At 42.2% G+C, this 27,719-nt stretch overlaps 2 protein-coding genes across 5 annotated transcripts in view; both read right to left on the reverse strand.

The window, feature by feature from the left end:
* The window catches only part of loxl2a (lysyl oxidase-like 2a), a 34,178-nt gene extending 31,067 nt beyond the window's left edge, over window positions 1–3,111 (reverse strand). The window contains exons 1-2 of the mRNA XM_033626807.2: window positions 2,960–3,111; window positions 789–1,102 (exon numbers count right to left, since the gene is read on the reverse strand). Coding sequence (XP_033482698.2) covers window positions 789–1,071 — 283 coding nt within the window. The 5' untranslated portion in view covers window positions 1,072–1,102; window positions 2,960–3,111. The remainder of the gene's footprint in view (window positions 1–788; window positions 1,103–2,959) is intronic.
* A 5,607-nt stretch (window positions 3,112–8,718) lies between these two features.
* Window positions 8,719–27,719, reverse strand: part of tacc1 (transforming, acidic coiled-coil containing protein 1) — a 40,022-nt gene continuing 21,021 nt past the window's right edge. For 2 of the 4 annotated variants that reach the window (XM_033626105.2, XM_033626104.2), the window contains exons 2-14: window positions 22,147–22,256; window positions 17,956–19,432; window positions 17,395–17,436; window positions 16,940–17,003; window positions 16,003–16,192; window positions 15,196–15,260; window positions 14,531–14,662; window positions 14,339–14,415; window positions 14,160–14,203; window positions 12,691–12,854; window positions 12,490–12,596; window positions 12,272–12,392; window positions 8,719–11,054 (exon numbers count right to left, since the gene is read on the reverse strand). In XM_033626105.2, the coding sequence (XP_033481996.1) occupies window positions 10,989–11,054; window positions 12,272–12,392; window positions 12,490–12,596; window positions 12,691–12,854; window positions 14,160–14,203; window positions 14,339–14,415; window positions 14,531–14,662; window positions 15,196–15,260; window positions 16,003–16,192; window positions 16,940–17,003; window positions 17,395–17,436; window positions 17,956–19,361 (2,478 nt within the window). In that variant the 5' untranslated portion in view covers window positions 19,362–19,432; window positions 22,147–22,256 and the 3' untranslated portion in view covers window positions 8,719–10,988. Of the gene's footprint in view, window positions 11,055–12,271; window positions 12,393–12,489; window positions 12,597–12,690; window positions 12,855–14,159; window positions 14,204–14,338; window positions 14,416–14,530; window positions 14,663–15,195; window positions 15,261–16,002; window positions 16,193–16,939; window positions 17,004–17,394; window positions 17,437–17,955; window positions 19,433–22,146; window positions 22,257–23,669; window positions 24,184–27,719 lie in introns of those variants that run through there. The other 2 variants (XM_033626102.2, XM_033626103.2) reach the window with 2 other exon arrangements.

Here is a 27,719-nt window from a genome sequence, read left to right on the forward strand (position 1 = left end):
TACAGCCTCCCATCTTTACCTCAGCTAAAATGCAGTGCAAACAGCTGTCTGTCTGCACAGCCAGCGCAGGCATATACATCAGACTTCTTGTTAACTGCTTGTAAAATGTTTATATGCATCCAACATTATATGCATGGGGTGTATCACTTTATATGCTATATGTTATTTTTGAAATTGCTATAATTACTGAGGTGTTTTGGGAACAAGTCACAAAGTTAATTACTTCACTTTTGAAGTGGCTGGCTAAATGTGGACCGACCCAGTGGGAAAACATGTGCCTTTAACAAGGGACACTGAGTTAATTAACAGCTACCAAGTGACATTCACCACCAGCAGCCAGCAGCCACCAGCTACGGCACGTACAGAGTTGGGATTCCCATCAGTGTTTTTACAGTGATGGAGGAATTCATACAGGACAAAGTGAGAGGAGATGAGATTATGTCTGCGTCTGGTTTACACTCCCAGTGTTTCCAGTATACCCCCCATGCTCAGAGCTGATTGGCATGTCTCTGTGCTCCTCTAATGGGAAAACCAGTGCCTGAGGGGATTAGCAGTCAGACGGGAGGAAACGTGTACCTCATTCAAGGATTTCCATGGAACATATGAAACTGTATGAAGAGATATACTGCCTTTGAATGTGTGTGGTTTGCTGGTTTACTGAAATTGACATCCTATAACCCTCGGCTCAGTTCTGGGACAGATGAATAGCAAAATTTTGGCTCTCATTAGATAATACAAGGTCCAGACCAAATCCTGGAAACCAACAGACGCCATACTAGTTTTCTTACCTTCTCCTCTTCCATACTTGGCCGAGGGTGACCAGGACTCTGCATTCATGAAGCCGAGCTCTCTGCACACCACTTGCGCAGCAGAGATGGAGAAGTCATCATCGCACACCGTCCCCCACTCTCCATTGTAGAAAACTTCCACCCGACCCTCGTAGTGTTTCCGCTTCTCCCCAGCTAGACGTAGCTGGATTACAGGGGCGCTAGTGTCTGACTGGGCGCTGCACAGTGCCAATGTGCACAGCAAAGTGGACAAGAGACAGTGGAATGCAACTGGACGCAGCATGATGCAGGACAAGGAAGGAAACAACAGTGATCTAGAGGGAGATAATAACAGAAAAGAATGTAAGCGTCAGTAACAGAAGCTGTGCTGATGATGTGTTTTTTGAATACTTCTGAATGAGATGGACTTTAAAGCAACATTTTCCAATACCAAAGAGTTAAACGGAGGACTGCACATTGCAGAGGCAGACAGTAATTTGTGGTGTGTGGTAGTTTTGTCCATAATTTGAGCGAGTGAGCAGTTTCAGTATAACGTCTTGTGCTGTAACAGTTTGGTTTGGCGCTCATCAGACTCCCTGAGACCCCTCACTGGCCTCTACGCAACCACAAGTATACGCTTGTGAATCACTAACAGAATTCACCGCAGTTTTACAATATATTAAGCAAACAGTGAAAATACATTGGACTGCCAAGAAGAGAGAGAAGGAGGAGAATTTGGAAAGGTTTGGGTGAGAACGAGTTATGATGCTGAGACAAAGGATTCCTCCTTCTGTCTTTCTGACAGCCTTAATGGCGAGCAAATGTCGGCTCCAGCAGGGTGGGGTGCTGCCCCCCTCGTTTATCTGCCGATCTGTGCCTGGAGGCTATGCAACGGAGGTTCAGAGGGAAAGTTGACTCTACCTCAGTATTTCATGGCAAACCATGAAAGTGTCAACAGAGGGGGACCAGAAGCCCCCTAGGAGGAATGCTCCTGGAGGAAAGGGAGGGAGGGAAGACAGTGAAAGTTAAGGAGACCCCTACGTGTTTGGTGTGTTTAAGGGGAGGAATTAGGTAGGGGGGTGCTTTCCAGGTTGACGTCATAGCAACAGCCAAACACACTGAAGAGCGCACAGGCTTGAGAAAGCACCTCTGCAGCAGTACACAATAAATTGTCATACGGCGTGAGCTTGTGGTCATCTGAAACATCTGGTTTACCCTGCCATGGAAGTTCAGCAGGAGGAGGGAGCTACTTTGATTTGGCCTTTTAATATTGTCAATGTGTCTCTTCTAACAGCAGTTATGAGTAACAGAATCGACTGTATGTGAGGTTTAAAATAGTCCGTCAGAGTTTGGAGTGCAGATTTTTTCAGATTCCTCTTAAATATGTGTTACATATGTTGCTTACAAAACCAGTGAAGACACACCCACCTCTCACAGAAGAATGTTCACAGTGGACACTTTCTCGGACTTATATGTACAGCAGGTTGAAAGCGGATAGGTTACCATTAAAGAAATGTAAAACATGCAGTCTTGCATGAGAACAATAAGTCCAAACAATAAGAGAAAGCTGCCAGTCAGTAAAAGGTAGCCAAGGATAGTCAAGTCAGCTGGAAAGTGCAATACTCCACATGCTGAATTTATTGCTTTCTCAGTCAAAGCCAGCCCTCTTGTATTGTCTGTTGTTCACTCCAGAAAAGCACAAATCAACCATCAAGTGCCTGTTAAGCCCTGGCCAGCACAGATCTTAATATGCACAGTGAGTGACAAAAGGAAAGACCTCATTGAGAGCTAGAAGAGTCCTGCAGCTTCTTAGGGAAATTCCTGCAATGTCTGCAGCAGAGTCAGACAGAAATAGCAAAGTGATGCTAATTCCTATTAGATATGGGTTGTTATTTAGGTATAATAATAATGCAACACACTGTAGTAGCCATGTTGTGATAAAGCTAACTTTTGGGGTGCTGTGACGCTTAACAATAAAAACAAATATAGGATGGAAAATACATTTAAATTAGATTTAAAAGGAGTAAAATGCAAATTAACAGCATTTTTATGTTTAAAGTCGTACACAGAGGACGAAAAAAGACACTTTACAGAAAGTTAGCTTAAATTAACTCCCAGAGTTTCACATATTTGTGCACGTGCGGGGTCCTACCAACGGTCGGCTAGCCAAAGAGTTGACAGATAACACTTACTGTGACAGACGGAGAACACGCAGTAAACTCTTCTCAACACGCAGACTTTGAAGTTTCCAACCTGTTGGACAGGATGAGATGTGAAGCAGCGGTTCTTTGTCCCTTTAGTACTCTTCCTAGCTGTTTTCTCTGCTACCCTCACAGCTGGCAGCGCGCTCCCGTCCCACTCCTCACCACGCTCAGCAGCCAATCAGAGGCCGTCTCAGCATCCTGGACCCGCCCCCTCCGGCCCAATCACCAGGGTTACACAAACACACTGCAGGCGCTGGAAAGAGCATGGACCCAAGTTCTTACTGACATCTTATGGCTTTACATAGACTTAAAAGTAAAACTTACACTGCATCTTTTGTTTATGTTTAAATAAAACAGTTAATATATAACTGACTTCTGTGGAATTTTATTATTCATTAACCCCCTGAGACACGTACTTTTGTGTGGTGTGCATTTTTAATTTCTCCTAGCTAGTGTATTTGTACAAAAATTAACACCTAATTAACAGTGTCTTGGCTTGCTACTGTTACTAGAATTAGTCATATTTGTATTCAGTCTCAAATTACAAACATTATAAAGCATAAATAAAAAAAACTTTCAACCATAAAATCTGATCAGGATTTGGACCTTGGCCACTTTTGTGTCGGGATTGGCTGCAGACTGACTTAACAGAGATGGCTGCCATCTTGTTTTTACATGGATTTCAGTTCAAATAAACACAAGAAATGTGTGCTCTAGAGAAAGGATCAGCGCTCAGTGAATAACCTCCTAAGCCCTATGATAAGCTATTATGGCAAGGCTTAAATATGCTGTACAGAGTAGTGATAACTAACATGTCTTTGGGGTCATCAGGTGGGAACCTCCTTTCACCAGTGTTTCGTCTAGTTGGTCCCACAAAACCTCCAGGAGGCTAGACAGTGATCTCTGGCGTCCCAGAGACACTCACCTAATGCCAGGTCTCACTGGTCCCCACACCAACCCAACAACCTCCTTTACCTTACATTACACATGGCTTTCTCAGCCCAAACAGCACTGCCACCTTCAACCAAACCCAGGCTCCGTTTATGCGAGCTCCAGATAGTGACTGTGTTGATACCACCTTTCCTAGCACATTCACCATACTCTATTTCACATGCTACATATCATAACTCCAATAAAAGCTAAAGTTAAAGGAGATAGAGAAGATAAACTCACAAGCTTTCTCAGCCCAAACAACACTGCTACCTTCAACAAACCCAGGCTCCATGTTAGTGTGTTGTGCAAACTATCCTTTCACATGTTCACCGACGGAAACCTTGTTACAACTTTCACTTCTGTCTGCGCTCTGCTAGGGCCACTAGATGGGACAAAAAAGTGTCCACGAATGAGGACAACAGGTTTAAGTTAAGAAGCAGAATGAAGTATAAGGTCAAGTAAACCCAAAATGAGATGTCTTCATGTGAGGACGCAGTGTCCCAGGAGGATAGTAGGCCTGTGATTATATGCTGTGTGTTCTTTTTGCATATACGTTTTTTTAGTAGGCTGAAGATGCGCTCATCTGAAACTGACCCCACATCTCAAAATATCCTCACAAAGCTCACTGCATAATATTCTTGATATTTAAAATGAATCAAGTGACTGCTGCATTATGAATATGAATATTGCAATGGTTCTGATTTTGCATTGACTCCTCTCAGCTTTTACCTACTGTTAGATCAATGGTTGGGTTCTCCAGTCCATACAGATCAGGGGTGACAAACATAAGGCCTATGGGCTAGAACTGGCCCGCCAGAGGGTCTAATAAGGCCCACTGGATGACTTTGCACCCCTAATATTGATGCATTAGTGAAGGCTAAGAGAGTGGGTAGCCTACTCCATGTGCAGGATATCATTTATCAGCAGCTTCAGTACGAAACAAACTGGTTCAGACTTCTAAAACAGTGTTGGTGGAAGGCTATTGCTGAGGCACTGCCAAAACTTGACTTAGTGTGCTCCCTCATTAGCTTCCACTGTAGTTTGCTGTGCTGGTGCCAGCATTCCTACACCAGTATGGAAAAACGCACATGTAATGACAGTGAGTAGGCTGACTAAATGTGGAAAAACTGAAACATGTTGAAATTGCACTTAATTTTCTTAAGACATTTCAGGCTGTTCATCATCTGTTTTGTAAATGATGAACAATTTCAGAATGCACTTTACAGTAAAAGATAGGCAGAAAATGGGGGTTCTGTTATTTATGACTTATTATGTAATAGTTCTACTGGTCCAGCCTTGAGATCAAATTTGGCTGTCTGTGGCCCATAAACTAAAATGAGTTTGACACCTTTGATATAGACTGTATGATATGTGCAGCATCTCCAGCAAACAAGCTCAGTCAAGTCTACTGGCTTTCCTCCCATCATACCATGACTGACAGTATAGACATGATAAAGGTGTGGCTGACAGAAAAAGTCAAAGAGATTATTAAGAGTCCATGCACAAAATCAGTGATAAAATGGTTGTGAATATTCTCACAAAGGAGAACAAATTTACCCTGGCAGTCAGATCCTGCCTGCTCTGCAGCAGGGGAGCCACGGATGTAACCAAGCGAGAGATATAAATTAAATATAAGGAACCAAGCTTTTTAGATCTGAAGTGATCCTTCCCACCCTTTACCCTCAAGGGAGCACAGCTGCCAAAAATCTGTACAGCAAGTCCATCCTGTTTATGCTGACTTCTTCATGTCTATCTTCATCAGTCAGCTTGTGTTGTTTTTAGTGCTGTGTGGTTACATAAACAGCTAGGTCCACATTTTGAACAATACAGTTACTAACTAACTAACTGCCATGTTTAAACCCACTGACTGATCTGTAAGAATAAACTCTTCTCAGGGTCAAGTCAGGATCCACCCTGTGTGTGTGTGTATGGTAGTGTGTGTGTTTAAGGACACCACCATGTGGTGAGAATGCTCCAATAGTTATGTCCAATGTGTAAATGCAATTAAGAACATTAACATTTGAGCCACGTAATATCAGGTAAGTCTTGAATTTACTGACATAAGTGACATCAAACATTAAGAAATTACTAAATTAGCCTCAACATGATTTTATTTATTATTCACTACAACCTTTATATTTGGTGTAGCTCTTCCGGGCCTCTACATCTCTTCTATTCACCTTATCATCAAGGTTTTATATTAATCTTTTTGAAAATTTTGATGCATATGTACTGATTTATTCAGTGTTTTTTAATGCTAGTTCGTTTTTAAAAAGTGACACATTCTGACTTCTCCAACAAAACAGCTGCTTCTTGTCTTCCTCTGCTGTCTGTTACAAATAGATTTTAATTCTTTCCACATTGTTTTACATGGAGGAATAAACCTGCTGTGCATCTGGTGGCACTGAGACAGCATCCTCCTCTCTGACACCACCATCAGAGAGTCACACTCTGTTCCCACAATGTCACTGGCCTTGCGGATCAGTTTGTTGAGTCTGTTGGCGTCCGCCACCCTCAGCTTGCTGCCCCAGCACACAACAGCATAGAGAATAGCACTGGCCACCACAGACTCATACAAAATCCGGAGCATAGCCCGGCAGATGTTGAAGGACCTCAGTCGCCTCAGAAAATAGAGACAGCTCTGGCCTTTCCTGTAGAGAGCGTTAGTGTTCTTAGCCCAGTCCAATTTATTGTCAGTGTGTACCCCCAGGTACTTACAGTCCTCCACAATGTCCACACTGACCCCCTGGATGGAAACAGGGGTCACCGATGTCTTGGTCCTCCTCAGATCCACAGCCAGTTCCTTTGTCTTTGCCACGTTGAGCTGCAGATGGTTCTGCTCACACCATGTGACAAAGTTATCCAAAACAGCCCTGTACTCTTCCTCATCACCCTTGGTGATACATCCAACTATAGCAGAGTCATCAGAAAACTTCTGAAGATGGCAGGTCTCAGTGCAATAGCTGAAGTCCATGGTGTAGAGGGTGAAGAGGAAGGGAGAGAGGACAGTCCCCTGCGGGGCCCCGGTATTGCTGACCACTCAGCGTTGCAAGCGCACATACTGTGGTCTGCCAGTCAAATAGTCTACAATCCAGGACACCAAGGGGGCATCCACCTTCATTGCTGTCAGCTTGTCACCCAGTAGAGCTGGACGTATGGTGTTGAACGCACTAGAGAAGTCAAAAAACATGACCTTCACAGTGCTCGCCAGCTTATCCAAATGGGCATAGACACGGTTGAGCAGGTAGATGATGGCATCCTCAACTCCAAGTCGGGGCTGATAGGCGAACTGGAGGTGGTCTAAAAGTGGCTTGACCATGGGCCGTAGCTGCCGGCCGGACATACAGTCCACTTTAATCTCAAGGAGGTTGGACCAGTAAAACCATTGCACGATAACCTATAAATAACAAGACCTAGATATGTTTCCCCTTCTTTTAGTGGAAGTACATTTTGAAGATAGATCAACAATATGTCTCAGTTTTTCCACATTCAGTCTGTCGACTACTCACTGTCATTACATGTACATTTAGCCATACATTTCCACTCCTGTGTAGTAAATACTGGCGTCACCACGCTACTCTACAGTGGAAACTATTGAGGATGCAGGTTAAGTTAAATCATCTCCTGCCTTACAAACCATTTACAAATCTGAAATTTTTGCAGTGCCTCAGGGTTCCTCCAATAGTGTCCAACACAGATTCTTTTGTACTGAAGCTGCTGATCGATAACATTTTGCACAGTGTTAACTATCTTAAAATATGACCTCAATAAGAATCCATTGTTTTTTTTTTCACAGAACTATATTCTGGTCAGGGTGAGAAAGTGTCTGGAGCAGCTCCTGAAACCTGCCACCTCTAAGCTTGACAAGGGCATCAATATTAGATGTGCAAAGTCATGCAGTGGCCGGGATTGGACCCTTTGGCAGGCTGGTTCTGGCTTTGTGCTAGACTGCAACACTATCATGCAACACTGTGCTAACTGCAAACACAACAAACAGATGAACAATGTTACAGAAGATACAAAGGCTCTGTCCTTGCAGCAGCAGCCGTGGGTTTGATTCTAACATGTGGCCCTGTATTGCATGTTGTCCCCTCTCTGTCCCCTTTCACACTCAACCTGCTCTAGCTAATAAAGGCACAAAAATGATAAACAGAAGAAGACGAAGTTTTTTTTTTCTTCTGTCAGCCAAAAATGTGATCCACAGTTCTGCTTAGCCCAGGCGAGCAGGAAGGAGGTTTGTCTTTGTAGTCAAGTAACAGAACAGAGGGATGATGAAGCAGACCAAACACACAACTGCAAGTCTATTGCTGGTCACAGCTGGTGCCTTAAGTAACTTAGTTGTGGTTTTTTAAATTTACAGTACAAAAAATAAACCCTATACATGATTTTTTATTTCAATTTGACACAGAGATGATAATTACAAGGATTAATTACTGGGCAGCTGGTCACAAAATCAGCACCACGCCACTGTTGTGCACCGTGAACACAACAGTCAGATCAGGTCACGACCTGACGTGACTCTTTTCTTTCATACATTTATGACTACATTGTTGTATTGTCAAGTCGAACTGCTGGGGGAAACTGCAGCCTGTTGACTCACAAACAAAAAGACCACTAATGACATGTTTGTAAAAAAGCAACCGTACATTGGCTGAGAGAGCATAAAAACAGTGATGACACTCGGCTCCTGGCTTCCCTGTGGGGATCAACAATGACTGAGTTTGCTTCTGTTTCTGCTCCTCACTCAGGAACAACAAAGATGTCGTGTGTTTCTTATTTGCTATGTGCACATCTTAAATGAATCAGGCAAAGGATGAAATATATTAAATCTTAACCATTTATTCAGGAATGCACAAAATATAGCCGTTAACATACATCTGGGTATACTTAATTCTTCAATTTTACAAACATTAGCAACAATATTATTTTCATAAAGTATAAAATTTACACATGTTGTACTGTAACAATGGATTTGCATCGAAAAGCACCTTCAGACTGACATGACGCCACAACAGCAGGACACAGAGTCACACTGAAACTCATGTCGTTTTACATACAAGGACATTTGATTGTGCTGACGTGAAACAAGGCTTCCACAGAAGAACATGTCCTTTATAATATCTGAAACACATCTCACCAAAAATGCACTTGTGCGCTCCCTCGGGTTCAATCGGACCAGAAAATGCTGATGTTAGCGATGAAGTTATTACATGATGAACTCACTCCTCACCAAAACACAGACCTTCACCGTAACTGCAAACCCTTTATAACTCACTGTTGTTAAGGAAAGATACATCCTGTGTACAGTACACTTTGGCAACAGAGTTTGGAAACAACTGCATGAAGGGATTTTTTTTTTTACAAAATAGACAAAATAAAGGCACACCAGCAACATTTGGGCTCACACACAAAATATGAATACAGTCCTGAAATATCTACATGGCAACGACAGAATGTGTTTCTGACTTTTCCAGCACTCAAACGCAGAGCGAGAAAATTAAACATGGTTTAATATTACAGTATAATAAGAGCAAGCTAAAACTTTGATTTCCACCCATCCTCGTCAAAATATTATCAGATGAATAAAATATTACAGAACAGGATTCAAGATTCTCTTAAGTGCTTTTCATATTTAACAATCCCAGAGATTTACGGTAGGCAAAATGTACATGATGTCAAAACTCTGTGGTTTAACTTCAAACTGCATAAGTGAGGACTTCAACACACACTGTGTATGTAACCGGGTGAAACACAGGCAAACCCAAAGGCAACTTAAGTAATATTACTTACAGTTCATGTGCTGATGAAAGTAGATGTCAATCGAACAGAAGAATTGGCAGCAAGAAATATCTACAGGGCAGAAAACTAATACACTATGATCAGTTTAGGCACTCAATAGAGAGATTTGTCCTTTCTGAAGACTGTATCATCAACACAGTTAATTGTAGCGTAGATGCACTGTGCTTAAAGATCTGTGCTGTGTGCCCACATTGTCTTTCCCTTGGTTCCCAAGTTATTTCCTACAGTTTTGTGTTAAACTTGCTGTATAAAACAATAATGGAAATTCTTCGTCATAGAATAAATGCACACACATTTCAAAGAAGAGGATCAACACTTAAAAACTGATGAATCTTTAACCAATAAAACAAGCCTTTATTGTAAATCCTTAACCCTAAGTGACCCGCAGGACCACCAGCGATCTCGACCAATATTACTGTCTTAAAGAGGCTGTGGTGTGCTCATTTTGTAAGCTAGCATGAAAGTGCTATCATGTGAGACCAGACAACCTGAGGCATCTATTTGTACCAACCACGTCATGCTATCCTGCCGGGAATAAGGCTAAATAATGCTCCAATGTTAGGCTACATTTGGTGAGAAAAACCACAAGATATCAAATAAAAATGGGTTCTATGGGTACCCACGAGTCTTCCCTTTACAGACATGCCCACTTTATGCTAATTCTGTGTAGCTTTAGGCAAAAACCATGCAGTTTTTTGCATGCATTATAAATGAGTTATATTTGCCTTTTCTAAAAATGTTGTATATGAATATCTCTGCATACCGGGACACCTAAACAGTCTTGGAATTGCATAAATTGGGTATGTGTGATGTTAGCCCCCATAGCAGCCATTTCATTGTGAGTTTTCAAACGATGTTTTGTGACCTCTAGGGTAATCACAGCCTTTAGGTTCCTAGCTTTCTAATGATGTATACCACTTTCATCATATACTGTTGACCTGCTATCTCCCCCTAAAGATCACTTGTCCCCCTCTAAAATAGACAAAAAATGGGTCTATGCTGGGTTTCTAAGGGTTAACCAAAGATCAATAAATCTCCTTCAAAATAGTTAAAACACACCTCGTGATCACGTTGTGCTTCTTCAACTTCCATGACATGATCAACACTATGAATTATTATTGCTCTGGTTTCATATTTCCGTCTGAAAAGAGCAACCGTTCTGTGATTCAATTGTAGTTTTCCAAAAACGTACGAGCTGTGAGAAAGAAACGGTTGACGTGTGCTTGAGTGTGATCATGTACAGTATTTACATCAATGTTGCTGTGATAGTTTGATTAAAGGCCTCTTATTCTGTTCCCAGTTTGGCGATCAGTTCATCGCAGATCTTCGTGAGCTCCTCGATCTCTTGATTCTGGGAGAGACAGAGAGGAAGAAGTTTAAATACTTTAGATGATGATGGATGATAAAGTAGTGATATAGATTCCCAATATGTGGTCAGTTTATCCAAATAATGCACGTGACTTCTTTGGAGATGTGAGAGCTGCTGACCAGCAATCAGTCATGAGATACTGTCATGTATATACAGGAGTGTCTGTTGCTAATGGCATACTTAATCATTGATTTAGTAGACGTATGCAACATAAACAGAATGATTATGCAGTAACCAGTACATTAGTATTTGATTCTGAACACAGCCATTTCTACTTTTATTTCAGTAAAGGATCTGAGTACTCCTCAATTACTGTCACTAACTCATCACAGAATGAGTCGGAAAGGACAACACTGTTTTTGGGCCGATGCCCATCAACAAAATGAAAATAAGAACAAAATAGCAAAAAATAAGAGTAATAATTAAAAAAAAACCTTATGTTTCTCTATTTAATTTTCATTTCTTATTTATTTGTTTATTTTCAAGGATTGATCTTGGAGTTCTGTGCCTACTTTTTCCCACCAGGCTCTGGTTTAAGGAAATGAAACACTGCTCCCTAGTGTTAGATGTGTACCAGTGTGTTGGCAGACATGCATTTATAAAATCTGTGCTGAATGCCTGCACACGATGAAGTACTTTACAGTGATTTTACAGATTGCTGTAAATAAAGCATTGATAAAATCACTGTAACGCAACATCATTAATCAGCATTTCATCACTGTAAGACACATGGGTGGGATTTTTCTATAAACACGTATTGAATCTAAATTGCTCAACACAAGAGAAGAAAGGAGAGCAAAACATTTTTGGGGGGATTAAACAGGTAAAAAGCTGATGGGAAGACACATGTATATTTTTTTACTAAACTTAAAGAGAAAACCAGACTTGACAAAGAAAATGAGAAGGGGCAGGAGACATTAAGGTCATCTTACCACTGGTGCGACATAAGACCTACAAATGATCTCAGCTGTGATCTTATTTGATTAAAGTATTAATTCCATAATATTACATAGATGTTTAAACAGACTTTCTTTAGCACCTTTTACCAGACTTCCGACATGAATAACACAAACTGAAAACTCTCCCACTGAAAGGGTTTTAACCTCAATTATCCAGAGTGTCTTTTCAGCATACCCTGCCTTGCACTCACACAGCATAACACTGTGAATCAATCTTAATCATATTTGCCGTCATCCTACCTTTTGAAGGACAGCTCTTTCAAGTGACTCCACCTTCATCTGCTCCTTCCTCAGGCTGGCGCTCAGTGCGACACTCTCAGCATTGGCCTTGGCACGTACCTGGGCTATGTCCTCATTAGCCCTGTTACAGAGGAAGGAAAGGTCAAAAATGTCAAAATGTTGTCTACCCTTGAAATGCAAACTTTTTCCAGTATTTAAAACCTGTCATGGCAGCTTACTTGTCCAGTTTCTCCTCGGCATGCAGCTTGAGGGTCTGGTATCGTTGCTCCTCCTGCTTGATCCGCATCAGGTAGTCCTGCGCACACTTTTTCAGCACCTCCTCATTCTGGAGAGACACATGTAGAGAATATCTAGTGATCTAGGTGTGTGGTAGTGGGCTGGACAGCATCTCACAAGGTTCATACTGAAGCTCTACTGACCTTCTTGAAGCCCTCCAGGACTCCCTTCATGTTCTCATACCTCCTGAAGAGGTCAGCAAAGGAGCGCTCCACAGAGTTGAGGTCAGCAATGGCCTGATCCCTCTCCATGGTCAACTGCCTGACTGACTTGGTGCAGGACAAGGACTTCTGCTGCTGCTCGTCCTCTGCAACCCACAAAGGTAAGATATTAAGGAGGTGAGGGCAAGACGTATATCACATCTTTAAGTCAAACAGAAGCAGCACTGTCAAATGAAACCTTGAAGCGTATATGGGCACATCACCAGATGAATCACAACATTTCAGTGCATAATTCCACACTGTGTAGATGTTATATCAAATGACAGTGCAGTATAAGCTATCAGAGCAGTATTATGTTTTCCAGTGTTTGGGATTTGTAGGCTGATAACAGTTACTACAGTCTCACTCTGAAAAGAATGTAAACACTCTCAGTATAAAGAAAACAGATAACACCTTAACCTCATTGCCATGGTTTCATTTTAAATCCAATATGACAAAAATGCACAGTACTGTCTGAATGCACAATACTATATACATTTTAAATGCAATGCATCCTTAAAGGGACAGCTGGCCTTAGAATCAATATATATATTTCCTCTTACCTGTAGTACTATTTCTCAGTCTAGATTGTTTTGGTGTGAGTTGCAGTGTTGGAAATATCGGCCGCAGAGATGTCTACCGTCTGTCAAGTATAACGGAACTAGATGGCATCCTGCTTGTGGTGTTTAAAGCGCCAAAGGAAAAAAAAAAACATATGAAAATCTCAGCAGCAGTGTTTCTTTTTAGAAAAGTTACTCCATTTAATAGTATGAGCAGTTTCACATAGGAACTAATTTCTTTCGACACACATCAACTGTATCGGAGCATATAAGGAAGTGTGCATCTACTGCTAGATCACCTAGCACCAGTGAACTAGCTATTGTTACAGCACAGTGGAGGAAGACACCATTAATGTTTACATCTCAAGCTCTTGCAAGCACGAGCCCCTCATCCATGAGTAGATGTAGTTTCCATCTGTGAGGTGATACAGTTGACAAGTGTAGTTTTGTAGAAAGAAAGTAGTTCCCTTATGAAACTGCTCACAACAAGGTCTGTGGATTATGTTGTGTAACTAGGTCAAGATTTCTGCAAAGAGACACTGCTGTTAAGTTTTTCAAATATATTTCTTTGATGCTTTGAGCACCACTAGTGCCACCTAGTTCCATTATATTCGAGGGAAGACAGACATCTCTACAGCTGGTGTATCCAACACTTAGCAACTCACACCAAAACAATCTAGACTGAAAAATATCATTAGGTAAGAGGAGAAATATGTATTTTAGATTTTGGGGTGAAGTGTCCCTTTATAATTTAATGACTCCTGAAAGTGTCATAATCCTGGGGGAGCAATCGTGAAAAACACATGCTACTTACTGTGTACTATTAACCACCACCAGGTGGCAGCAACTTACCAATCATCTGTGCAACTGTTTTCTCATACTCTGCAACTATTTTCCTGTCAAGATAAAATATAGAAAGCACATCATTTGTCAGTGTTGGTACTCTAAATTAGTATCATTATTATTTTTTGCACCATAATTTTTTTTTTAAATGTGAGGCGAAGTTCTAGAGAAACCGTGACGCTTCATACCTCATCTCCACAACCTCGGCTCTGCTCTCTTCATACTTTCTCTTCCACTCATTGACCTCGATCTCTTTAGTGATGATCTGATTGGAAGGCAGGGCATTAACAGAAAAATGTTCAGATCCAAGACATTAATCATTAGCAGGTTCACTTTATAAAAAGGAGCACTGTGTTTCTGAGTGTGTGGCAGTGACGTACCTCTTCTCTGATCAGAGTGAGCACTGCAGCCTTGTCCATCTCACTCAGAGGTATGTTGTCCTGGGACAGGGCTGCTGTGTCTGTGACCTCACTGCTGGTCATCTTTGTTGTTGGGGTCATGGATATCTCGCTCTGTGGAACATGAGGAAAACATACTGTCTATCTGACAAGAACAGGGTGAGGGTTGTGGAGCACCTTCACTTACTTTCAAGGTGGCGGGAGAAGCGAGATAAATACATCGCAACACGTTGGTCTTGTAATTAAGTTGTTCTAAATACTACAAATATCGCTGGAGTTTCGACGACTGTCGAACATTTTCCAAGAAGATCCCATATGGCATGTCAGATCACATGATGTCTTTTCAAGGTGTGCTCTGGGAAAACTATTCACATGTGTGTTGATTTAATTAAGCAAACATTTGTATTCCTCAAGGTGCAAGTTTGGTTATCTTAAACAAATACTGTGTGATTAAAAACAATCTAAGTACTGTAGCAAAAATAGATACTATGGCATAAGAAATCTACAAATTCCCAGTATGAAATTAATAAAGTAGGACTCTAATTATGGCTCTTCCCAATTGAGATAAAGAGCAGTTGGTGCAAAACAAGCCAGTCATGTTTAAATATTCATACTGCACACTCCCTGTGGTTCTATAGTCTACTTACAATATCTTCTTTCAGACTGCAGGTATCCTTCTCCTCCAGGTGATCTGCAATCTTAGTCTCAGGACCTTTGAGGAGAAAGAAACAAAATGATTCAATGACAAATGTTGATTGCAGTAATTCCCTAATTATATCTAAGTTTAAAAAAATAATCCACACAGTAGCCTTCCTGCGTTCAATGTCTCATTTACCTCAAGTTAAGCTTTAAGAATGTTTAAGAATTGCTTCTGTGATGAAATCATGGTGCGATACTTGCACCACTGACACAGACTTGTTTTAATGCACCACTGTGGGAAGCATTTGTTCCCTAGTGTAGCATTTTCAACTTTCTTATATCCAGGACAGGGTTTTGCTGAGCATGCATGCTCCATTTTTTTCCTTCATACAGCCTGACACATTCTCAGAGCTCTGCAGAGTCCAGTACTCCAACAGTAGTTGGAAAATTACATAACTGACCCGCTCTCTTTGTTCATGTTTTCCAATTCACCCTGGTGTTGGAACTGGCACCTTTCTGCTAGGCAAACCTCCTGTTTTAACACCATGCCTGATGCATACACTTTTTATATGCCTTATAAAATACTATTAATGATTACTATTAATCTAAATACATCACAAGTAAATTTCCAAGTTCCCAGCTTTCAGTTGATGTATACCACTTTCATCATATGGAAGCATATGAGTAGCATGACTGAGTAATTACCTTACAACTGTCTCTATCTGTGGAGCCAAAATGTCTTACTATATGTTATTGTTTGTTTTAACTTCAAACACTGCTTTAAATTCTTCACACAGCAGAGGATCCAAACATACCTTCCATGACAGATACGTCATTGACTGGCTGTTTCTTCACAGGTGCTTTGATGCATTCAGGCTCTCCTTTGTCCTCCTGGCTGTCTGTTGTCTGGCCCATGATGCCGGTGGAGGCGAGCTTCTCCTCATCAGTGGCGTGATGAACTCGCTGAGTGATCTCTGGGGTCTGAGCCACCACCTCGTCCTCCTCCTGGAGACAAGGGAGGAAGACAGAATCCACATTGTACTGACATTTCATTTCATACTTAAATATCAAATATGAAGTAGAATTAATCAGAAATATAATATAGAACTCCTTACAGTAAGAAAACAATCATTTAGCTGTTTTAGTAAAAACTTTTTTTTTTACATAGGAAAGTGTATATGTACCATGTGGACTGCTAAAAGAAATGTTTGCTCCCTGTGTGTGTGTTTCAATCAAAAATGTTTTGCAGCGGTCTGGGGTAACTTGGCTGGAAAAAAATTCAAAGGGGGAATATTACTAAAAAAAAAGTCTGAGAAACACTGACTCATCACAGTCACAAAAATCCAATTCCGTTTCATGGGCTTTGACAAACTTTAGTACAATAAGTTATCGCAGAGACTGTTAGGCAGTAAACAATGTCTTGAGGAGATCTCCTGAGGACAGAGGAGGTGATATATTGAGGGCACATGGGAGCAGCAGTCTAATATTTGACTGCAGAGTGATAAGTCACAGTTCTGTCACCATGCCAAGCCAGCACTGCAGAGCTGGAGCCTCTGCTGATGCTCCTGTCAGCCTGTGTCAAAGTGTTTTTGTGTGCATGCATGAGTGTGTGTGTGTGTGTGTGTGTGTGTGTGTGTGTGTGTGTGTGTGTGTGAAGAGGAGAGGCTGAGAGGTGAGACAGCTGCTGAATAATGGACGCTGCACTGTCACTGCAGTAAGGTGAACCATTTCAGCTGACAAAACACACATTACCTGATTGCACACGTCGAGCACCAGGGACTGGCTCTCATCATATTTCTGAACTTTACAGGAATTCCTACAAAACAAGCACATGATGACAACACACGTGTCAGAATACACAGACCCAAAAGTAGAGATCCTTAAAAAGTTTAACTTATCTTCCTCCTGTTCGTACAACCACAGAGATGCAAACATTTCTATGCCCTTTGAGCTGATTGCATTGGCCCACAATACAGCTACATACTATAGCTAGTATAGTTAGTACAATAAATCTAGGGCTGCTCAACTTCTGAAGGGATCACAAGATGGGACAAATTAACTTGATGATGTATGGCCTTGTGAGTTGAGGTGAAACCTTCACATGCTCCGTCAACAGTCAGTTCTGGCACAGCACATGCCACAATGAGAGTAAAATGGGAAGCCGGCATGCACGAAAGAAAGAGAGCGTCGAGAGTGGGAGTACTTACAACAGAAAACAGAGAAACTTGGCCTGTTCAGATGTCCTGGAGCTAATAGAAGTGGACGAAAGCAGAGGTTGGAGAGGGGTTGCGTAACAGACAAGAGGAAGGAAGGATGAAGGATGAAGGAGAAATTGATTAAGGGAATGGAGAACAGATCAGGGAGGAGGAGACAAAGGAGAGCGTGTGAGTGACTGAAGGTGCTCAGCTCAGCATGTTAGATCGTTTAAAGGTTGTGCATAAACACGAGATGCCGACAGACCTGGAGAAGCTGAAATTAGTCCAAACCCCTGCTGCTATAAGCACTTTTAACAGCCTATATATAACCTGTGGGAATTGCATCAATGGCCAGTATGCAGTGATAAGTGTTTGCCATGTGTTCAAAGCTTTGTTTGGTGGGTATCCAACCACGAGAGGATGTAAATGCTAACACATCCTGCCAAATACAGAGCAAGCTCAGTGGGGTGAAAGTATAAATTAAATAAACTGAAATCTGAATTTGTGTTGTTGGTGATAATGTTAAAACCTCAAAATTGCAAACTCCTGAGGCAAGGAAGACAGTAGACTTACGTGATTGTCCTTTCTTTGCTCTTCTTGGGGATCTGCCTCACTTTCTTCTCCCCAGCTGGCAGCCCTGCTTTCTGTTTGCCTCCGTCTTTTACTTTTTTCTCCGGCTGAGGGGCACTACTAGGGGCACTACTGGGTGAGTCCTCCATGCCCAAGGTTTTGGAAGGTTTAAAAGGGTCCACAGAGTCATCGAAACTGTCTGGATCAAAACTGTAGGAGCCCTTAGGGAGCACTGGAGAGCTGCTCACCTTGCTATTGCTACCAAACGGATTGAAGTTCGGGTCGTCCCACTGATTGGGATCAAAGTTATATGTTCCCGACTTAGGAATAGGAATATCGTCAATGTTCAGAGGTGCAGTAGAGTCTGTGACTGGCAAAGCAGTTTCTGGAAGAGGATCTGAAACTGGTTCTGATGCTGGTTGAGAATCCGTTTCTGACACTGTGGGTTCTGGTGCTGGTTTGCAGGAAGCCGCTGATCCTTTGGCCTTTTGCTTCTTCGCTGCAAGTTTGCTAGTTGTCTTTTTACCACCTAATTTCCTTGGGGGTGGCTTGCTGACTGTCCCCTCGTCCAGACTGAACTCCAGCATCACAGGCTTCGCCTCTGACAATGGCTCCATCACCTCTGCTTCTGCTGGAGCTGCTGAACTGGCCTCACACATGGGCATGGAGCTACCAAGTGGCTCAAGTCTGGGGAGAGAGCTTGCCCCAAATGGTGGGGGAGAGTTCTGGATTTTGGATCCACCGCTCATGAAGGGGTTAAAGCTGTCATCCAGCTGATCAGGGTCAAAATTGTAAGTGGCCTTGGGTACAGGAAGTTCTTGTTCCTCATTTGTTTGGGCAAGCTCATTCAGCGAGGCTTCCACCTTTAGGGGTGGAGGCTTAGACTTGCTGGTTTTAGTGTTTTGAGGAGGCTTTGTCTGGTTGAGGCCATTGCACTGTGGTTCTGGTTTCTGCTCAGGGGGCTCTGGAACTGGGCTGACTGCAGGTTCACTGATATGAACTGAGTCTGGTTGTGGAGCAGGAGCTGAAACTGGAGCAGGAGTAGGATCAGAAGCTTCAGCAGGAGCAAAAGCCTCAACAGGAACAGAAGCTTCAACAGGAGCAGAAGTTTCAGCAGGATCAGGGGGAGGAGCTGGAGTTGGAGCTGGAGCAGGAGCAGAAGCAGGGGCTGTGTCTGAGGCCAACTCCGGGACAGGATCTGAAACTAGGACGGGGACTGGGGCTTGGGGTGGCTCAGAAGGTGTTGCTGTGCATTCAACTTCTTCAGGCGCTTCCCTCACTGAGGATGAAGCAGGGACAGGCACAGAGTTCAAGGCTTCTGTATGATTCTCTGTTTGTTCTGCTTCCAGGGTCTGGATGTTTACTTCCAACGGGCCACCCACGGCGGCCGCAGGCTCATCCTGACCCATGTTGTGGCGGAGTAAAATATCCTGATCCCAAACAGGTGCAGTCACTATCAGCTGCTCCTCCTGATCCACATCTGAAGAAGAAGAAAACACCAGAATTAACCATAAAACATATTCAAACTACAGAAATAAAACCACATGCACACATCTTTTTATGATTCCCTATCTCTCCAATCAAATCTGAACTCAGATGTAGGTGACATCTGATTGGTTCCTAGCCAGCCAACTGCTCCAATTGCTGCTGTTGCCATGGCAATGCCTTACTATGAGGGCCATGACATTTATAACCAAGCAGTGCATCAGAAGAAAAGAAAAAAGAAATAAGAGCTATATGATTGATTTCATGTAGCGGACAACGGGGACAGCGGCTGTTGAGGAGTAATTATTGTCTCCGGGGGGAGATTTTGACACATCAACATGTTTCAGTGTGCCTGTCATGCTCGCCATATTCATGTAATATTATGTTGCTAGGATACTAGCACAGCCTGCTGTGTTTCTACCTACTTCCACTAGCATGTCGCCAGAGTGCCATTTTCAAAGTGCTCCTGCAATCCAACATGCTCGTACAGACATCAGTATCAACATGCATATTCAGTAGAAAGGTATAAGAATCCCTTTTTGTTCTCTCACTCTTGTGTTTATAAAGGCAGAACGTGTCGCAGCAGGGATGAATCTCACTCAGCTGCAGTGCCTGATTGCAATAATACGCAAAACATGGTCTAATTTGAATAGTAAAATGAATTCTTTTGCATTTGTTTACCAGTTTTTAACGATACACTTCATTGTTTTAGTATGAGTAAAAAAAATACCTGTGCATAGTAGCTGGTTTAAATCAAACACACCTATATTTTCTATATATTATTATTATTTTAGGGGCTATCCTGAATTTCAGGCAGTTTTTTCATTGTTTTGAAAAACCAAAACATTGCAGATAGTTTGATAATGAATTGCACATGTATTATAACTCAAGTCGAATGTCAGTTTATCATGAATTGGATGGACTGATCGATGGATAGATCCATCCAGGAGAAATACAAAGCAACCCTCATGTATCCATCTGTTAATGTAAGCAAGCTAAAGGAGCTGTATGGAACATTCAGAACATGAATATAGCAGTAAACCACTACTTGCAATGTAAAGATATAGTCGAATAATGGCATCCTGAGCAGAAAATGGAAGTACGCTTTTCCTGTGTGTGTTCTTGTCCGAGCTTCTCTGTCCGTTGTTGCGGTAGCCTGTCCAGCTGAGCGTGCATGTTAGTGCATGGAAGTCTTTGTGTGTGTATCCTACTGGCTAGCTAATCAATGATAACACCATCCCGACCTCCAGAGGTTGAACAGAGTCGTGGCAGAGGCATAACACCCACTCTCTCGTTTCACCCCACATCAACACCATTAGCTCTCTCAGCACTGTTGCCGTTGTTAACACTATTGACTGAGTAAGCACCATTAGCTGCTAGCTACCAGTTAAGCCACCTCCATACTGAGAGCTGTGAGCAGACAATCTCTGCTCAGACTGTGAACCATAGATATGCTCTGATTGTCACATACGATCCCTTTACTGTTAGCTGCCTTTTTGGCTCTTCAGTTGTCTGTTAAATATTTATAAACTATCCTCATGTACAGAGTGACACTAATGAAGTAATGGAGGCTTTGGATGGGCACGGACAAACACAGCTATGAGCATGTTTATATTCAAAGAGGTTTCTAGAGGCACTTCAACTCCTGCCTGCCAGGATTCAAACTTCCTCATACACAGCTGCAGGGAGGGATGTTTGTGGTTGACACAAAAGTGAACTCCCTCCTCGCTCGATACTGGTTGACCTTCACAACGTACACTTTGGGAGATGTTGTCGGAGCTGTTTTACAGGAAGGATATATTCCAACCAAAACAGCAACAGCCCCCCATAAACACATGGTCTCCTAAAAACCTCCTTAAAAAGCCAGCTGTGTGATGGTTTCAGCCTAATAACAAGCTTTGTTTAGTCACTCCCCTCATTGTGACCTCTATCAGTTACCAATACAAAACGGGGCGACTCAAAGCTTTTGTTGAACCTGTTGAATTCCAGAGCAAAGGCCATTCCCACACTCTGCTATAGGCTCCTCCTCTCAGTGATTCATATGACAGCGACAGTACCATCATCACACTCAAAACCCACCCAAAACTCAGTGTACATACCAGCTTACATACCAAGCATGCAGGACATGTTTCACTGCTGAGGTGTTAGTTACCTTAGGTACCTGTAACAAACTGCTGTGATTCAACACATTTGCTGCATGGTGCTTATAGTTAAAAAAGGCAGGTGAAGTACAATTTAAAGCTAAAATGCAGTAGGTTGGTACATTCCTGAAACAGTCAGACTGCATATGTATCCAATTACTCTGGCGCGGTGAACCTAATACACCATGCACACAATTCAGACACAGTAGTGGAGTTCATATTTGCCCAGATGTGCTTATCATATAAAGATGACTTAGTTAGCTGATGCATTTTGGAAACATTTTTCTTATGCTGGTCCAAGACAAACACATGCACACACACGTGATGTCTGAACATTTCGAGCAACATCAAAAGACTCTTGTTTCCATGGCAACTTTAAGGAGGGACACTCTTTCTTTATTTGCTGTGTACTTGAAACTCCTGTGATCTTTCCTGTATTTGTAATGTTAATGAGAACCTTCAGCCACCCCGAGGTGTTACTGCAGTGTGTTTACGTCTTGACCAGCATGTATGCCGACTCTGCTTCTGTTTCTCTCCCTCTGTGTTATTTACTCAGCAGTGGCCTTACCTGTTTTGTCTGCATCAGTGTTGTTGTTCTCCAGCTCTCCTGGGAAGGTCGGAGGGGCGCGGACAGGAGTTGCTGCCTCAGGAGTGTCGAAATGACCCTCTGAGTCGGAGCTGTGGAAGCAAGAGAGGGACAGGGAGAGAGCATGAACTTTCCAAACATTCAAAACATGAGAAAACAGGAGGACAGAATTATCCTTATGTAACTGAGGAGTAATGATCGAGTTATAAATACTGAAGCTGTGTACACTCAGAAGCAAAAGGCTGACTCAGCACTGTGAAAGAAGACTTGCGTAAACAGAACTGCATTAAAATGTGCAATATGTGCAAGAACAAAAGCAATTTTCGCTTTCTATCCTCTCCATCCTGTCACATGACCCTTCATCATGATACTTCAACTTAAGAGTGATTTTCCCTTCTAATGACTTATTTGAATACTTTTTTTGAGGCCTTAAGGGGTACAACTATGTTTTTCTTTGGAATAAAAAAAGCAAAGATCAGACAATAGCATGGATGATACTACAAAAGTGCCAGCGCTGTTTTGGATATAAACCTGTAGTGTACTGAATATAATCATATACACATGTTGATACTTCTATTATTATGTATCATGCACAAAGACAACTTTGATACACCTTTACCGGTCTCTACTTTCCTAAAATCCATCTATATTACACTTTCTCCTCTGATGTTATGCTTTGGCAGCGCTCAGCAGTGTCTGCACTCATCATTTGATTCATGGCAGTAACTGAGAGTAAGAGAAAGATTAAGTAAAAGATAGAGGAAAAGAGGAAATAGGGCAACCCACTCTTTCCTGTCACATCTTCAGCACTACACAGAACGAGGTACTAGACTACACCACGCAAACTACATGGGTATTTTAAAATAAGATGTGAATACTACAACTAAAAACAACATTTAAATGTGATCTGATCACATCAAGAAGCCACATCACAGTCTGGTTAGACATTAATAAGACTCTGGTTAGATAACTGCTGTGATAGTGAACAAACATGGCTTTAGGCCTCGTGTTAGGGCAGTGATACATTATCTGCTCAAAGAAGTAGTTGTGAATCTTTACTTGGAACAATGGCCAAGATAATGTGGTCATCAAAGCAGACACGAGGAGCAAAGAGAGACAATAAGGCCCTAACGTCTCGAACATGTGTCATGTTTGTGAGCAATGATTACATCATTAAACTAGGTGCAGTGTGTGTTATTGCTGTGAGGCCACAGAAAGGAGGATGCAGTGTCAGTTAGGCTGAGAAAAACATTCACTGTGCAACCCAAACCACAGACACACCAGAAATGTGTCACCACTGCGCGACAACATGACACATCTGACATTTCTGCATATAAAAAATGGAGATAAGACATCAGGGTTTCCATCTAACTTTCATAATATTAGATTCCTCAACCTGACAGGTGGACACACACATGAACACATATGTGAAAATGCCCCCTCCTCCAGTCCAGACAGTGTGAATCACAGATTCAGAAGTCTCAGGGCTACAGCACAACACTTGCCTGCAGCCTTGAGATCTCTCCTCCTCCTCCTCCTCTCCTCTCTCTCCATGTTGCTCCCTCTCCTCATTGGCCTCCTGCCCCTCTTCATCCTCCTCTCCCCCTCGCACTGCCGTCCACGTCCATTTGGCCCATGACACGGGTGACAGCCAAGACATCACTCCTCTTTCCACGAGGCTTCTTTCAACTCAAAGACTCACTGGACTGGTTTCCAGAGCCTCGCTGATCCTTTTCTGTGTGTTTCTTCCTCAGATTTCCACCCTGCCAACAGCTCTCACATCTTTCCACAGAGCCTCTCTCTTCACACGACTTCCCAGGTTCCCATGAAAGGACAGAGACATTTCTTTTCCACTCTTCTGTTTGTAAATTCTCCGTCTTAGAATCACAAAGACTGCAGCTGCTTTCTTTTATATTCTCTATTCTTTTTTCCAGTCACGCTCCCTCTCCCCCTGCCTCTGTGGCAGAATACCACTGCTCTGATCAGCTGGGTTTCAAAATGCTGTTCTCACTCTCTCCTCTGCTGAGCACCCCCTCCCAAACTCCCCTCCACCTCGAGACAGTCCACTCACAAAAACACAGGCGGGGGAGGCAGGAAGCTCAAAGCTCTTAAAAAGAATGCTGCTTCTAGTTACTCAATTACATGAGTTCCCCTGTGGTTGGAGAATGGTATGATCCTGTCAGGCCGCTCTTCCACTCTGAAGCAAAAGGAGGGAGTCAGAAAACAAACACAGAAGGTGGAGGAGGAGCTGGACTGTTAGGGCTCCACATTTTATAGCCTAGAGAGAAGTTAGGAATGTGGGGCTGGATTTTTAAGCCTCCTTTGCTCCCCGGGCTGCTAAACAGTTAACTGTTTCTCCCATCCAGTGGCAGGCATGCATGACCAGGGGAACCTGTTCTGTGTGATAGCCCCAGGATACCTACCTGGCTGGCTTCAATTTGTCTGCGCTATCAGTTCAGACAACTGAACAGACAGGGAACTACAACCCTAAATGCACTAATTAAAGGATGATTAAAACCTATTGTTGTATGTGACACCGGTATTGTTCAATGTCGTCAGGGAAAAGAAAGCATGACATAACCCATGACGTGTGTCTGAAATACCTCAACAGTACAAGAGATTGTTTTCTAAAATAACTAATGCTGCTTAAAAAAAGCCAACGCCATTCACTAATATCAACAACGGCTTTCCATGTAGACCAAGAGACCACTGACATAGAAAAGATAAACAGCTTCTGGAAAAAGACTCTAGTCTAGACTCAATCTATTACTAACAGCTGATGCTGGTGATTATGCTATTTAAATTTTACTTGATTACAGCTCTCCATTTAATACAGTTGATGGTGCGATTTTGTTTTATCACCATGATAAATGGGCCAGCCTCAAGTGTACAATCACACATGGTGGGAACTCCCTTTTTAGTGACACCTCTGACCAGTGGTGTTCCCCAGGGCTCCATCCCTGGCCCCCCGTTGTTCTATATACTTGCTCCCAGTAGTACATGTTATCCACAAACACAACATTCATTCTCCATTGTTGTAATATGGGTAAAACTCAGATCTTTACCCCAAACCAGTGAAGGCCAATGATATAATCTAATGTCTTGTGCATCAGAAATCAAAACTGGATGTCTCCAGACTTCCTCCAGCTGGTCCTCCAAGGTCCTCACCCTCTCTACAGAATACTCTTGGCGCTCTGTCTACAGTTTTATCCTAGTTATATTGCTGAATTGCTGCTCCCCTATAAGCCAGAGTGCAACCTCGGATTCTCAGGCAGCTCTCTGCTGGCTCAAAACTAAAGGTGACAGGGCTTTTGAGTTCAGGGCCACTCAGCTGTGGAACTTCCTGTCTGTGGATCTACATCTTGGAGAATCAGTAACATTATGAATAACTTCTTAAAACTCATCTTAATAATCAAACACAAAAACAATTTTATAAATGTCATCAATTTGTCACATTACTTCTAAAATGTTTTATTTGTTCTATTTGTTTATTTCACACTTTTATTATTTGACTATGTATTTCATTCTTTTTCTGTACTTTAAGTTGTGTGCTTATAGGGCTGAATTGTTTTGTCTTGATTTGTCCATGTATAGCACTTTATAACTTTGTTTTGAAATGTAAACTTATTATTAACAATTAGAATTTTAATATGTGAGTTTTCAAAGCCAAATGAAACACATATCAGAGCCTCAAAGCAGACACCGCTTCTGTTCTTTGGTAGATTTGATGTTTTTATTTTGGGAGTCTTGTCATTTAACATGCCTGTGCATCCTATGTGTATTGTTTTCTAATACTGTACTCCCCCTCCAGTAACTCCTCCAAGGTTTGGTTTGGCAACGCAGCAGCTAAACTCCTCCCAAATTCCGATGGAGGAGCAGAGACACACGTGCCTCAGTCAGGCTCAGAGTTTCCACACTGGACCAGAAAGGGTGGAGTTTGTCCTCTGCCCACTTATTTACTGTCTGGGTCTGGTGGAGCTTGAGGCTGGGGTGAGGGTGAGGGGGATACCTGCTTGCATTGATAATATACAAGTAGTCCAAAGAGAATATCACTGGAGCAAGAGGATCAATTTGTGCCTTTATTCTAGGGTCAGTATTGGTTTCTTGTCCATAAAAGGTTAGCTCAAAAAAGCACTAGGCTCTCCAGTTTTTTAAGTCACGAAGCCACAGTGGAGACCCTCAGTACATCAGGCTTATTAGAGCAGAAGATTACTGTCTTTTCACACATTATGAGCTGCAATCCTTGTCCACTGGACAACACTTAGGCAATATTTCATCAACAGACAGAGCTACAACACATGAGAAACACATGAGAATTAGGAAGGCATGATAGGGGAGTGTTTTCTTCATCTATCAAGCTTATTTTTTTCCACAATAAATTAATGTTTGCAAGTGGAAAGAGCATTAAACTCTTTGTTTCCATGGATTCTCTGTTTATTCTGAATGGCTCACTGAATAAGTGGTGAGCAGTGAAGACTCATGGTAGCCAGGGATAAGTGGGTTACATAAGACAGGGCTCCTATTACCATCCCTAACATAAAATCATAACAATTCTTTGCCAGTTTTCTTTTTACAAACACGCTAAAAAAAAACTTAACTGAGCACCATTACCTTTTCCACTCCTTTAAAAACAAACCAGTCGTCCTCACAGATGACAGCGTTATGCATGTTTTCTAGTCTAAAAATGGCATCAATAAACATCAGTATGAGGCAGACTGTGTGTGTCTCCAGATAAAAGACCAACCCATTTTGCCATCACCACCATAGCTACAGCCACAAGAGGTCCTGCCAAGAAGTCTGACGCTCCACCAAAATCCAAACACAATCTCAAAGGAGCTCCGATTTCAAACACAGTGGGAGGAACCCAAAGGCATTTTTGAGAAAACAAAGTCCCTAAAACTAGAAGGAAAACAACTCTGGCCTTTTCTGAGTCAACACAACAACTCAAATTCTGCCTGTCTCTGCACAAATATGACTAACGACACAGTTATGTTTAGACTCCATGTCAGGCTTAACATCCAAAAACAATATTTTACCGACAAAGCTGCCCTGTAACTTCATGGCTCAAGTGTCTGAAAGAATGCAGAGGTACAAGCTGCACATAAGCACATGATATATTTACACTGTGTCTCCAGTATCATACTTTAAATAAACTCTCTCCATAAATAGAGACTGCATTTCATTTTTAGAGGACAATAGTGGAGCCACATCATTATGCTACAGCCCTTCCACTGGAGCCTGAAATAAGCGTAGACACAATGAGGAAGGATGGCAAGCAAAATGAGACCAGAAGAATAGTGATGTGTGCGTTTGAGGAACAGATGAGGAAGAGGAAGGACAAGTGGAACAAGAGCCATTGACAGAAATGATTTGTGCAACAACTAGCCTACGTTAGTGTACAACTGTCCTGACTTTCGCCTGTGAGGGAACCAAACATCTCAGTGGCAAACTGAACAGTGTGAGATGAACATTCATCAACCAGCAGCAGCCAGATTTGACTTGAACTTATGACCACATCCTGCCAGATATGAATAACTACCTTCTCAGGCCAGACA

The sequence above is a fragment of the Epinephelus lanceolatus genome, chromosome 1 (genome assembly GCF_041903045.1).
Source record: "Epinephelus lanceolatus isolate andai-2023 chromosome 1, ASM4190304v1, whole genome shotgun sequence".
NCBI lineage: Eukaryota > Metazoa > Chordata > Actinopteri > Perciformes > Serranidae > Epinephelus > Epinephelus lanceolatus.